This window comes from Propithecus coquereli, unplaced genomic scaffold (genome assembly GCF_000956105.1).
Source record: "Propithecus coquereli isolate 6110/MARCELLA unplaced genomic scaffold, Pcoq_1.0 Scaffold27, whole genome shotgun sequence".
NCBI lineage: Eukaryota > Metazoa > Chordata > Mammalia > Primates > Indriidae > Propithecus > Propithecus coquereli.
In genome coordinates, this window is record NW_012148285.1 from 14,915,841 (window position 1) to 14,930,853 (window position 15,013).

The 15,013-nt window shown below is 49.0% G+C and overlaps 1 protein-coding gene across 1 annotated transcript in view; it reads right to left on the reverse strand.

The window, feature by feature from the left end:
• LOC105813110 (chromosome unknown open reading frame, human C16orf45) overlaps nucleotides 1-15,013 on the reverse strand; it is a 125,326-nt gene that overhangs the window by 41,268 nt on the left and 69,045 nt on the right. The window contains exon 2 of the mRNA XM_012647722.1: nucleotides 6,121-6,244. Within this exon, the coding sequence (XP_012503176.1) occupies nucleotides 6,121-6,244 (124 nt within the window). The remainder of the gene's footprint in view (nucleotides 1-6,120; nucleotides 6,245-15,013) is intronic.

The following is a 15,013-nucleotide window of genomic DNA, read 5'->3' on the forward strand; positions in this document are numbered from 1 at the left end:
TAAGAAGTCCCAAGACCTACCATCCACAGTCTGGAGACCCAGGAGAGCTGATGGCGTAAGGTCCAGTCCGAAGGCCGGAAAAGACCAATGTCCGAGCTCAGGCAGTCAGGCAGGAGGGGCTGCCTCTTATTCAGCCGTTTTGGTCTATTCAGGCCTTTAGCTGACTGGGAGCACCGCCCCCAGCACACTAGGGAGGGCCAGCTGCTTTGCTCAGCCTACTAATCTGAATGTCAATCTTACCCAGAAATACCCCCACAGACACACACTCAGGATCATGTTTGACCAAATGTCTGGGCTCCCTGTGGCCCAGTCAAGCTGACACATAAAATGAACAAGGTGATCTCCCTGCTAACCCATCAGGGCCCAGGTGGTTCAGAGGAGATGCTCAGAGCCAACAGAATGAAATAAATTTATAGTGGGACAGTCAGAACTTACAGAGAGAAGTGTTTCCTTTCCTGAAACTTGTTCTGATCGTGAAAGACAACGTGGAGCAGCAGGAGCTTGTGAAGCGGGGGGCGTTCCTTTCACCATCCGACCAACCTAGATTCTCACCCTCCACCCTGCCCCAGTACACTTAGAAATTCAGCAGGAGAGGAGAGTCCTTCCTTTTAGGGTCTAGCCTAGAGCATTCTCCATCCTCTCTCTCTTTCCTCTTCCTTCAAGGCCTGCCTCCCTCCTCCCCTCCCTCCTCCACTCCTCAAATTCTTGTATATTTTGTCCAAGACAAATTACTTTTTAGATCTTCTGCAATTAAGGGCATCTCTTCCCACCTGATATGTACGGTGGCTCCGGCAACAGTGACCTGTTCTTAGGAGATGCTATTTAAAACGCAGAGAGCAACTGGAGTGACGCGGAACTCCGAACGTGGCTGGGATGTGTCAAGTCACATAAATGCACATGCTTCATTTTGCCCTTGGCTGGAAGCTCTGCCTAACAGACTTCGGAATTATCAGCTCATTAACGGGAGGGAAAATGCAGGTTTATAAAAACAATTTTTTTTAATAAGAATAAAATCTAGGCCCCAGGGTAGAGTTGCACTTAGTGGTTGAGAGCCACACTCAGAGAATCAGCCCGTCCCAAGAGGCTCTCAGGGAGGCCACTCTAAGCCCCAGCTTCTCTCAGAGAGAGGAATGTTCTCCGGCAATTCTCTGGAGATGACTGAGCAGGCCTGTTCTGCTCTCCCTCAAAGTGCAATGTTAACAATGAAAGGAGGGAAGGGAATTTTGATTTGTTTACTACCTAGGAAGGGCCACCCCACCCACTTTGATACGTGTCATCTCTTTTCAGCCTTTGCTAGAACATTGCCAGGGAGTCATCATTGTCCCCATTGTATAGGTAGGGAAACTGAGGCTGAAAGAGGGCAAACTATTTGCTTTAGGACACACAGTTGGTAAGAAGTAGAACTTGGATCCAAAACCATTTGAGAGACCCCATAGCTTGAAGGTTGAGACCATGGTCTCTGGACCCCAAATGCCTGGGTTTTATCATTGTCTACTATTTAATGAAAGCTGTGCAACCGTAAATGAGTGACTCGTCCCCTTTATGCCTCAGTTTCCTCATCTATAAAATGGGCAGAGTGCGATATTATCTGCCTATATGGTCACGGTGAGGATTAAATGAATCAACACATGGATACACCTAGACTACTACCCAGCACAGTAAGAATTTAAAAAGCTGCTGTCTATAATTCATGCACTTTCTATTACCCTGTCCTGAATCTCTGTGAGGTTCCTAAGCCCTGACCTCTTCACCACACCTGATATTTCTTAATAAAATGAAGTTATTGGAGTTTAAGCCCAGCGTCTGGACATACCGAAACTCAAGGGCTGTGCTCCTGAAATATGTCCTTGGTACGCCCCCCTCCCCTGCCTGCTGCAGCTCTCTGGCTGATTAAAAGCTGTCTTTGCCCAGAGCAAGCTGAGTGACAGGGCACACTATCCCATTTACGAAAATCCAGGTGTAAAAGAAAGATAACCACCCCCACCCCCACTCGGAGGCTGAAGATACTAATTTTCTGAAGCCCAGATAAACGGCAGGTGCAGGATGGTACACAAGGCGCAGAAAAGCTGGGGCGGCAGCCAGGGGCTGCAAGAGGAGTGATTAGAAGCTAATGAAGTGATTCGGTGCCGGAACGCAGGGCAAAGAAATGAGTCTGAGCTTGGTGACAGGCTCCGAGAGCTCCTGCCTGCAGCAGGACAGGACGGGATGGCAGGGAGGGAAAAGAGCAAGCTTCGGCATCGTCTCCCAGATGTCTGTCGCCTACTCCAGAGGCGGTTTTACAACACTGAGGGGCCAAACCTCAAGAGAGAGGTCTCTCAACACCATTTTGCAAGTTGGAAGCCAGAGGAGGCACAATGAACATCCAGAGTGGGGCTGCCGGCTGGAGGGTCCCTCACAGCTCACTCGTCTATGAACCTGACCTCACAGGCCTGATTCGGGGCAAGCAGGTGTGCCGTTAGTAAGGTTACGTGACAATGTGTGTGAAGGGCTCAGCCTGAGCCTGGGCCCACAGTAAGGGCTTGATGACTGTCAACTGCTGAGAATCCTCACGGGAACAGGGCTCGACGGCAGAGTCCCAGCAGGTTGACTGCACAAACCTTGACGGTGTAAGGTGGAGCTCACCATTTTAGGCTCCAGGATAACCGTGTATATCCAGAGAAAGGGTGCAGAAAAGTCCACAGCCCGACTCAGGAGAACCAGCCAGTGTCCACCACACTAAGGATGGTGGAATGAGACAAACCCTGACGCGGGATTGAGGGCATCCAGCCAGGAGTTTGCCTTTGCATTCTAGAAGAGCAAGGCAAAGAGAAAAGGGGTCCTCACTTTGGGAATAAAGATAACAGAATCGCTTAGGGTTGAGGGCTCCGCCTCCAAGATGAACATCATGGGTTCAAATGCCTGGTTCTGCCTCATGCTAGCTGGTGACGTTCAATATTCAAGTCACTTTCTCACCTCAGTTTCCTCATTCTTAAAAGCAGAATGAATAAAGCCATTGGGGTTCTTGTGCGAATTCAATAGGCTAAAATAAGAGAGCAAACGCGTGCAAAGTATGCAGCGTGCTGCGTGGCGTATCAGCGCCTTCGGAAAGCTGCAACTCTTATCTGCTCTGTCATGTGCGCAAGGTTGCAGACCAAGGAGGAGGAAGAGCCAGGATGATTCCTGAGCCCACGTCGCTCGAGTTCTTGCCAGTTCCCTGGGAATGGGCAAATCTCCCTCTTCTTCCTCACTGTCCTGGCAGGAAGACAGGGAGAAGAGGCAGAGGCTGTGGATCCCGGGGAAAAGGACAAGGTGGAGCGGCCAAGACAAGGGAAGCCCACGGAAGAAGGGATAATTCTAAACGCCAGGGGTATGGGGTGTGGGGAAGGCGGCGGATGCTGGACTTGTTCTCAAAAGTCAACATGGCAGGAGGCCATGAAGCGAGAGGCATCCTCAACCATGAAATGGGGTCTGCCTCGCACGCGCTCCACGGGAGCTGATGGAGATTAGCGTGATTACCCCGGAGCAGGTGTGATAGACCAGTCTCGCTGCGGTGATTACAGATGCAGTCACTGGGACTATTTCAGCCAAGGGCTGTCACGTTCCTGTCACTCAGAGCTTCTCGCCTGAGCCTGAAAATGCTTACGGGGACTGAAATTCTTTCTCTCTCCTACTCTATGCTGAGGGGTCTCGTGTGTGTGTGTGTGTGTGTGTGTGTGTGTGTGTGTGTGTGTGTGTAAGGGGGTTGCTGGGGTAGGATGGAATGTAAACACATAATTTATTGCATATTTGACAAATATTAATGCACCCAGCAAGTGCCGGGCACTGTTCAAGATCCTGGGAAGATACGACAGCAAGAAAGACAGATTAAGGTCTGTGCCTTCGTGGAGCTTATACTCTTTAAGGAATTATCGTGGTAGATATAGTTCCTTCCTCCCTTCCTTCCTTCACTGATTTACTCACTGAATAAACATTCTGAAGTCAGACTGCAGCCGAGCTTGGCTGCTTATTAGCTAATGCAGCCTTGGGCAAATTTCTTAACCTCCAATTCCTTTTTCTCTAAAATAGGGATAAGAACAGGACCCACCTACAGCTATGAAAGGACAGGGGCTGAGGAACAGGTGGGAAACTGAATTTGATCATGAACTTGGCCCATGGCCTGTTGGCCTGGAAGGCTGAGGATGACGGATGAAGAGTTTGTCCACATCTGAGTGTGCAGTGTCCTCTCTCTTGGCACCTTAGCGTCCATTGTGCGTCTCTGAGATCGATGAGGCCGGTGCACCTCCGGCAGGCTACACACTCACTGCACAAGGCTGGGCTTGCGGGGAGGGTTACTATCATCCAATACTCCAGCAAGACTTCTGGGGGCCCAGGAGTGGGCCCCTCCCCTAGAGAACATCGTTGAGTCCCCGATGTATGTCCTGACTGCACTGCTGTCCTTCTGCATCCTTTAGATGCAGCGTCCACGGTTGACATTTGTTCCTAAGTGGTTGGACTCACAGGCTTGATGAGGAAATTCAGTGAGCTCACAAGTCAAGAGCTTAGTGCAGTGCCTGCCCCAGAGCTAGCGCTTAGGAAATGTTAGCTATTCTTGTCCGTAAGCACTCGCTGTGTGCCAGGCATGTGCCAGATGCCGGGAGTAATGCGTGTGTGTGTGTGTGTGTGTGTGTGTGTGTGTATGCGCGCACGCTTCATAGGCAAGTGCACACACATCGCAAAGGTCAGTGAATGCAAAGTGGCAGCCATTGTTCCCGCAGCAGCAAAAGCAGCAACCCTCTTGAGCACCTTCAGGCTGTACTTTAAAACACAACTCCTGTTCTCTGACTTCCTTTTTAAAAACTGGGAGGATTGTTTCTGAATGCGTGTGTATCACTTTAGCTTATTTCTAGACAAAAGGGAGGATGTTTCTTATGTCCTGAACCTTCCTCTGAGGCTCCTGGGAGAAGGGATCGTGCCCATGAAGCATTTAGTGCAGTCTGGCTCACGCAAAGAGCTGAATAAATGGCAGCTGTGAATCCCACAGCCTGTTTTATGGGACGAGAGAGAAGGTCATACAATGCCTAGTGAGAATACGGTTTTGAAGGCAGGAAGAGCTGGTTCTGAATCCTAATCCCCCGCTATTCACTAGCTGGGAAGCCTTGGGCAGGTTGTTTAACTTCTCCGAACCTCAGTCTCCTCATCTGCAAAATGGGATAATCATACACCTGGCCTCATGGCATTATGAGAAGTCAGGGACAGAATCGGGGAGGGGCTCAGTGCCTGCCTGGAAGGAGTGATGTTCCTGCTGTTTCCAGGGCAGGTCTGGTGGGAGCTCGCAGGCAGTGCAGGGAATTTCCCAGCCAGCTGCCTCTTTTTTTTTTTTTTTTTTTTGGAGACAGCGTCTTGCTCTGTCGCCCCAGCTACAGTGCAGTGGCATCATCATAGCTCACTGCGACCTCAAAACTCCTGGGCTCAAGTGATCCTCCTGCCTCGGCCTCCCAGAGCATTAGGATTACAGGTGTGAGCCACCTCGCCCAGCCCAGGATGCCTCCTAACCCTCTGTTTTTATTTTGTTCTGTTTTAAAACTCTCATTGTTTATCTGCCAGAGCCCAATATTTTAAAATGGCAGTTTCTCTTGAAAGACTACACTGTGCTCTGTAGATAATGGACGTTCAACTCACGTAACGCTGAGGTTGCTAATCACCCTGAGAGGGGTGTTAGTACTTTCCCCCCATTTTACAAATGAGGGAACTGAAGCTCCAAGGGCTTAAGTAACCTGCCCAAGCTGACTGGCTTTTTTTGATTTCAGGCTTATTTGAGACTAGTGTGTGTGCTCTTAACGACCCCAGCACAAGGGACCACCTCTGGGTCCTCACCTCTTTCTCCTTCTCTTTCCCCTTCCCCCTTCTCCGATGGGTAACACAGAAAGCGCCTGGGCTTTGGAGTCAGATTAGCCAGAATTCAATCCCTACTTCCAGGTCTTGCTTACAATGGGAGATGACAACACCCACTTCTCTGAGTGGTAGTGACAATTGAATGACATTTTTTTAGCGGACATAATGCCTTTATCCCAGTGCCTGGCACGCAGCAGGCAATGAGTAAGTACTAGGTTCTCCAGGCCCCTCCCCTCCACCCCTTCCTTCTCACTTCCCCACAGCACTCACATGAACCTGAGCTCAGACTCCCGACGGACTAAGACTTCCCGGAGGCGCTGGATTTTCGCCATCTCCAGCTCGATCTCCTCCGGCATCATGGTTGTCTCTGCCATGGAGACGATGTCCAGTTGACCTATGCAGGAGACAGAGACGCAGGTGTCAGGACCTGGAAGCTGCACCAGTTCTCAAAGATTCCTGCGGGACAGACCAAATCGTCACACCAGGGAACAGCCTTGCTCCGAGACTATCACACACCACGAGGGCACACAGACCTCGGCCTGGGCTGCAAATGTGTATTCGTGCACGGGCCCTTCGGAGACTGGAAAACACGTTTTCCACGGTAACCCTGTGTGATGGCAAGTGGAGGCTCAGGCGGGCTCATGAAAACCTGCTGAAGGCTTTGCCAGCCCCTGCCCAGCCCCAGCTTCTGAGCCGCTGTCCCCCTGCCCACCGCCACTCCACCCCGTCCCAGCCTCCAAGACCAAGGCTGACTCAAGGTAGAAGAAAGTTTTGTAATAATTATCTTGTAGTAATACTAAGTCATGTAAGTAATAGTAATAGAAAGTAATACAAGTTTGTCGTAGAAAATTCAGATAATACAGGTAAGCAAAAAAGAATAAGGTAAAATGTTGTCTATAACCCACTGCCCAGACAGAGCCACCATTAACATTCTGACGGACACTCTTCCAGTCTTACATAGTCAGAGTTCTATCTACTGCCATACACAGAAAACCATACGTAAAAACTATATATATGACCATAGGCCAGGCGCGGTGGCTCACTCCTGTAATCCTAGCTCTCTGGGAGGCCAAGGCGGGCAGATTGTTTGAGCTCAGGAGTTCGAGACCAGCCTGAGCAAGAGCGAGACCCTGTCTCTACTAAAATTAGAAAGAAATTAATCGGACAACTAAAAATATATAGAAAAAATTAGCCGGGCATGGTGGCGCATGCCTGTAGTCCCAGCTACTCGGGAGGCTGAGGCAGGAGGATCGCTTGAGCCCAGGAGCTTGAGGTTGCTGTGAGCTAGGATGACGCCATGGCACTCTAGCCGGGGCAACACAGTGAGACTCTGTCTCGAAAAAAAAAAACAAAAAACTATATATATGACCATATATATACATAACCATATAGATGACCTCGTATAAAGACACTACATGTGTGTGTATGTGTGTGTATTAGTCTGCCCAGGCTGCCATAACAAAATATCACGGGCTGGGTGACCTAAACAACAGCAAATTTATTTTGTAGCAGTTCCGGAGGCTGCAAGTCCAAGATCAAGATGCCAGCAGGGATAGTGTCTGGTGAGGGCTCTCTCCCCAGCCTGCAGATAGCTGCCTTCCTGCAATGTGCTCACATGGCTTCTTCTTATGTGTTAGGGAGGGTGGGGTGGGATGTGGGGTGCGAGCTCTCTGGTGTCTCTTCTTATTAATACAAGGACAGTCTCCAATTTCACATTTTCCCTATTCACCCATCTCCCCTCTCTCCCTCCCATTTGCACAGCTGTTCCATGCCGCCCTCGCCAGCTCTACACTATCTATCTTCCACACTCATCTACGTTGTGAAATCTCAGAACTCTCTGAAAATATAAAAGAAGCAACATTGCTCTGAAATGCTGAACTGAAAGGGCAGAGAATCTCCAGTAGGCCTATGACTGCAAGGCCAAAATTTCCTTAGAGGCCCCATCTCCTAATACAGCCACGCTGGCGGTTAGGGCTTCAACACAGGAATTTTCATAATGGTATGCATATATGTATGTATGTATACGTGTGTATATACATAGTACCACATATATTACCATTATCATTTTGGTACATATTCTTCCACTGTGTATATGATAGTTTGTATGATTATATGTTATATGTGTTGTATGCATATACAGGGAAATATATATCATTTATATGTATAATATTATACACAGACATGCATATTTTTAAGACGAAAAATATACACAAATGTTAGTAGTTAAAAATGTTAATATATGCATGTGTATATACACACATACATACCATTATATACATATACACATATCCATCATTATATAGGTCTCATTTTTATAATATGAAGTTAAGGTCACACCATTTTCTTACTTGCTTTTCTCACTTTTGCCTGTCCTTGGATGTTCTTCCTGAGCAGCAGTGCTGAAGGGTAGGTAGCTTTCTATTTCTGGGTGTATCACGAAACACTTAGTCAATCTGCAGACATTTAGGTTGTTTCCCATTTTTCCCCACTATAAACAGCCCTGAGATGAGCCTTTTCAAAGCTAAATCTTTGCACAATCTAAGAGGTTCCTTTAGGCTACACTTCCAGAGTGAACGGCTGAGTTTTAAGGGATGCAATATTCAAGGCTGTTTACAGGTAGCGGGGGAGTCTTGGGGGAGGAGATAGTCTTGCTTTCCTCCAAGACCAGTGTCCCATCCCCTGTATCTGCTAACTCTCCGCACACACACCCAAGGTCGGGCCCCACCCCGCACCTCCGTTCTGTTGCCAGGCGTTGTCTTTGGAAAGTTGTCCTGTCCACCTGCCTGTCTCTGGCCTATGACCTGGGGCCCTGGCCCCGCACACCTGCACAGGACTTAGGGCACTGTGACCTTCAGACTTTCCTGGGGCTCCCAGGAGCCCGCCTGCCATGTCTGTCCACCTGTGGGGCGCTCCTGGCCCTGAGCTGTCCAGCAGACGTTAGATTCTCGGCAAGTTGGCACACCCTTCCATCACCTACCCCCTAACGCATCTGTTCCATGGGGCAAAATGACCTGTCTCCCCTCCACCCATCAAAACTCCTCCTCATTTTTCTGAGGAGTCGGGAGGAAGACAACTCTCCATAGTCGATGCTCACATTGCAAGGACTGGCCTCCCTTCGTTCTCTCTGAGACAATTACCAGTTGGAAGAGAAATAATGATACAGGCAATGGAAAAGGCCAAGGAAGTAGTCGGGGAGAAGAAATTTCCTCCCTTTCTGTCTGGCGTCTCGGAGCAATGTCAGCTTCTTTTATATTTTCAGAGAGCTCCAAGGTTTCACAATGCGGATGAGCACAGAACATAGTGCAGAATTTGCTGCAGAGCTGGGGAGGGGACATTGAACAACTGTGTAAGCAGAAGGGCAAGAAGGGAGGTGGGTGAACGGGGAAAACGTGAAACTGGAGAGACCCCCAACCGTCTCCTCCCTGCCTTCTAAGGCTGGCAGGCCCCGAGGACTCTCCGGCCTTCTGGGTGAACAGGGAGATGCGGTGGAGGAAGGGGAGGAGTGTCAGAAAGAGAAGGAGGGAGAGAGGTCAGAGGAGCTGTCTCAGGCTGCAGCTGTGTACAGGAGTTGTAGGAAATTTTCCACGTGATGTGCTGGGTAAAGATCTCCGCGGGGTCATCAGGTTAAGCTTCAAGGCCCCTAGGATCAGATTTGGGGTCCTATCGCCTCTGACACCATGCCAAGATGGCTCCTGGGATTGGAGCAATGAGGCCTGGCTTGAGTAAGGAGGGAAGGAGAGAGAGATAGAATAAAGATATTAATATCTATTGAGCGTCACTGTGTGCCAGGATCCAACCAGGCTAGAAGAACAGCTTCGTGGACTCTGGGCACAGGGCAATTGAGGGTTGCGGTGACCTGGGGGTGGGGAGTGGGGGCGTCCTGGAGTCAGACGGCCTGGGTTCGAGTCCCAGCACGGCCTTCACTAGCCATATGGCCTTGGAGAGTTTGTTGCCCTCTCAGGGGCTCGGTTTCTCCTCTGTAGCACGAGGACAAGAGAGCACATCCCGCAGGGCAGCTGCGAGGCGTGAACGAACCGAGGCATGCTGTGCTCTATATATGGTTACAACTGCCCTTGTTACCGCCACGGCACCTGCTCTGCCCCGCCTTCTCTTTTAATCCTGACTGCAAGCCAGCAGGGTTGGTATGTTCTCATTCGTATACACAAGGAAACAAAGGCTTGGAGTTGGCCAGGGAAAGGGCTGAGCCCATGTCTGGCTCCAGATTCATGCTCTTTGTCCCATCCCAGCTGTCTCTGGTCCATGCAGGTGTTCCAAGTCCACACCCATTGTTCGTTCACATCTCAGAGGCAGGGTGGTGCCATAACAAATTGCCATGATGAGGAAGGCTTAAAACCACAGGGATTTAGTCTCTCGTGGTCCAGGAGACCAGAGGTCCAGAATCAAGGTGTTGGCAGAGGCCATGCTCTCTCCAGGGACTCTAGGAAAGGATGCATCTTTGTCTCTTCCAGCCTCTTGTGGCTCCTTGGCTGGTAGTAGCATCACTCCAACCTCTGCCTCTGTTTTCATGTGCCCTTCCTCCTGGGGGCTCTGTGTGTCCTTTTCTGTCTCATTCGATGTAGGGCCCACCCTACTCCAGCGTGATTTCATCTGGATCCTTAATTACCCCTGCAAAGACCCTATTTCCAATAAGGTCACATTCTCACATTCTAGATGGACATGAATTTTAGGAGGCCACTAACCCACCACGAGGACGGATGGCCACCAGCTTGCAAGCTCCCTGACAGCACTGTCACTCTCTCCAGGGCCTTTAGTTTGGGCACACGGAGCACAGCCTTGGAAACAGCAGGTATCCCAGGAAGCAGCCAGGGGGCGGGGCAAGTACATGGAGGCGTGGGGGTCTGGCAAAAGCCAGCTGGGGGCCAGAGTCAGAGATCCTCGTTTGAGGCCAGTCATCTGCTGCAAGACCTCGAATGAGTCTCTTTACCTCTTAGCATCACTTTTCATGTCTGCACAACGGGGTTCGATAGTTGCCATGTGCTGGAAGCTTTATGTGAATTATCTCATTTAATCCCATTTTATGGATGACAAATCTGAGGCTTAGAGGAGGAAAGTGACTTGCCCAACATGGCACAACCAGAACGTTGCAGAAAACCCAGCTCGCTTGCGCTCTCTCTCTCTCTCTCTCCCTCCCTCCTCCACCCCCCCAAACCACATGCCCTTAACCACATTTTACAGCCTCCTGGTGAGAGTTAAACGCATTTGTGGATGTGCAAGTGCACAGTTAACCACCCCACAATATGAGCATCCTCATTTTTCACATCGCGGTTCAGATGGGCAACCTGATTTCCATGGGACAGATGCTGAAAATGGCAACACACCCTGGGGCGAGGCGTGGGATGAAGAAAATTAATCGAGAACTGGCATTTTACCTCCATCCCCGGGGGAGGATGGAGGTGGCGGCTGTCAGGCACCAGGTGCCAAGATGAAAGTTTAGCTTTGATTTGGGGCAGAGAATGGGCTAACTGTTGAAGGATGCTTTCCTTCCGAGAGACAAAGGAAAAAAGTCTAAACCGCAAATCGGATAGGAAACAGAATCCTTGCTCATAGCGAGCACTCTGTGCCAGGCACTGTGCTAGGCTCATGCAAGCCTCGCCTCATTTAATCTTCACAGCACCCTACGCCAGGGGTTGACCCAGCACCACCAGCTGGCCAAATCCAGCCTGACGCCTGATGTTGTCAGTAAAGTTCTAATGGAACATTAGTCACGCCCATTTATTTATGTATTATTCATGGCTGCTTTTGTGCTCCAACAGCAGAATTGAGTAGCTGCAACAGAGACCACGTAGCTCACAAAGCCTCAAATGTTTCCCACCTGGCCCTTTACAGAAAAAGTTCAGGTTAAGAAACCCAGGTTTACGGCCGGGCGCGGTGGCTCACACCTGTAATCCTAGCCCTCTGGGAGGCCGAGGTGGGCGGATTGTTTGAGCTCAGGAGTTCGAAACCAGCCTGAGCAAGAGCGAGACCCCATCTCTACTAAAATAGAAAGAAATCGGACAACTAAAAATATATAGAAAAAATTAGCCGGGCATGGTGGCGCATGCCTGTAGTCCCAGCTACTCGGGAGGCTGAGGCAGGAGGATCGCTTGAGCCCAGGAGCTTGAGGTTGCTGTGAGCTAGGATGACGCCACGGCACTCTAGCCCAGGCAACACAGTGAGACACTGTCTCAAAAAAAAAAAAATTAAAAAAAAAAACCCAGGTTTACCCAGGAACAGTAACAGCTAACCTTTAGCGAGCATTTATCACGTGCCAATGTGAACTAAAATAAAATCGTAAACCTCCGCCAACTGAACAGGCCCCCCCACCCCCCGCTCGTGGCCAAGGGGACCCCAGAAAAACTTTAAAGCTGAGTTCCTGGCCACAGAGGGAAAGGAGATCAGACACACTACCAACAATAAGGCACTAAATTATTAACAGGACCTAAGGCCACACAGAGCAAAGTGTAAATCACCTGCAGGCCAACAATTTGCTTAAGAGATCACCCGAGCCAGTATGTGTCCAGTGGCTTAACAGATTTCGGAATCTTAAAACATTCCGAGCCTCGAGACAAAGCTTCATTTCCTTAACCAATTACAAGTCAAGTACTCCCCTTCGACTATGCCCTGCCTTTTCGGGCCAAACTAATGCACACCTTCCATGTACTGATTTACGATTTTACATGTAATTCCTGTCTTCATGAATGTATAAAACCAAACTCTAACGCGGCCACCTCAGGCACATTTTCTCAGGACCTCTTGAGGCCACATGATCCAGGCTGGCGGTCACACGCATGTGGCTTAGAATAAACCTCTTTAAATTATTTTACAGAGTATGGATGTTTTTTTCCCCATTAACACCAGGATCTATGCATTACCATATCTGATTCTCAAAACAGTCCTGGATGGTCCGTGCTATTACCCCATTTCACAGATGAGGAAATCAAGGCTCAGGAAAAGGAGTAAGTGATGGGGCCAAGATTTAAAAGGACATCTGTCGTATTCAGAAGCTCTTGTTGTCATCAGTGATAGTCATGTAAGAACCACCTTCCTACTTAAGAAGTACCATCAGCATCATAATAGGGGAAACTGAGTACACTGTATTGCTTTAGGTATTTGAAGAGTAGCTGCTCTAAAGCGTTAGTGGGCGTGGTGATTATCTGGGCAGGTTGTTAAAAAAGCAATTCCCTGGCCCTCCCCCCAGGAGGAGACTAGGATAACGCAAGTTGGGGGATGGCATCCAGGGACCTTCATGAAGGAGGTCTTGAGACCAGACTGAAAGTGCTGGCACAGGCCGGACGCAGTGGCTCACGCTTGTAACCCTAGCACTCTGGGAGGCTGAGGTGCGAGGATCGCTTCACCTTAGGAATTCGAGACCAGCCTGAGCAAGAGCGAGATTCCATCTCTATTAAAAATAGAAAAAATTCCAGCCTGAGCAAGAGCAAGACCCCGTCTCTACTAAAAATAGAAAGAAATTAGCTCAACAACTAAAAATATAGAAAAAATTAGCCAGGCACGGTGGCGCATGCCTGTAGTCTCAGCTACCCAGGAGGGTGAGGCAGGAAGATCGTTTGGGCCCAGGAGTTTGAGGTTGCTGTGAGCTATGATAATGCCATGGCATTCTATCCCAGGTGACAGAGTGAGACTCTGTTTCAAAAAAAAAAGAAAATATAAAAAAATTAGCCTGGCACAGTGGCATATGCCTGTAGTCCCAGCTACTTGGGAAGCTGAGGCAGGAGGATCGCTGGAGCCCAGGAGTTGGAGGTTGCAGTGAGCTATGATAACGCCACAGCACTTTAGCCCAAGCGACAGAGTGAGACTCTGTTTCAAAAAAAAAAAAAGAAAATGCTGGCACAGGACATGAATAGATGAAGATCACGTACGGTCGGTTTCTTTCCAGTCTGAATTTGCGAGATAGAAGCTATTATAACATGATAGGATGTTCCTTTCTCCACCAGCTGTTTCCATGAGGACAAGTCAAGGGAGGAGACGGGAGGGATGTTTCCGGCTGGCTGGAGAAGACGGGCGCTGCAAAGCTCTACTGAACGTTTCGCAGCACAGCCTGTTTGCTGTGTGGGGACAGCCAAGCATCAAGGCACAGAAGTCCCCAGGGCTCCCACTGCCATCGCTGTCACTGAGCTTCCAGGAGCTGAGTCACTTCTGGGGGAAGAGGCAGCTAAATCCATCTTCCTATCCCCACATGCCACCCCAGGGAGACACGAGCTTCATGAGCAGCAGCAAATGAGAACTGAGCACCCGGGCAGGACGGGGACACGCCAGCAGGTTTAATCATTTATCCTGGAAATATAAAGCTACCCAGGGACCAGAATGGTGGAGGTGATAATGGATGAGGGCTGGCAACCTCCTAGAAGCTTCTAGTTTAATTAGAGGGTAGGAGGGTCAAACTGCTGGGGACCAAAGAGAAGCCTTCCCTATTCTGTCTATTCGAACTGTGGGTTGTGGTAGGAACTGAAGCCCAGGATGTCCTGCCCAATCTTTGCTTTGCTTCTGCTTCATAATAGCATCTGGTGCACGCCCCAGCACTCACTCATATAAGCATTTGCTGTGAGCCGCAAACTAGCTTTTATCAACTGCTCTTTCTAGATTAATAAAGTGAGGCTTAGAGAGGTCATATATGATTGGCGAAGGGCACTCAACCAATGAGTGGCAGAGCCTGGACTCAAACCCAGATCTAACTGATTCCAAAGCCCATGCTCTAAGGTCAAAGGGCTACCGAATAGTGTTTCCAAAACTCCAAACGCTGCATCAAATTCACCACGGCCACGTGTTGAGGACACTATCGTGTATGCAGTATTTCTTCGCATTGACTTTTTTTACTCAAACTCCTTAAAAGAAATATCATATCACATCCATAAATAATAAGTCATTGTCACTGGCATAATTCAAAAAATAGCCATAAAAATAAACCTGATGAAGACAAAGCAACGTTACTAAATTCTGGCTAAATACTGTGGCCTGCTCAAGGTTCAGATTGAAGCTGACTTTTTTGTCTCAATAAGGTGCATTAGCAAACACTAGAGGTGTTCAAGGCAAACTGGCATCAAATCAAGGCTTTCGTTTTTAGGTAATCAGAAAGGTTGATCACTGGGAAAAAGAGAATGGCTTTTCTGCAATATTATTCACTGTTCTTTTTTTTTTTTTTTTTTTT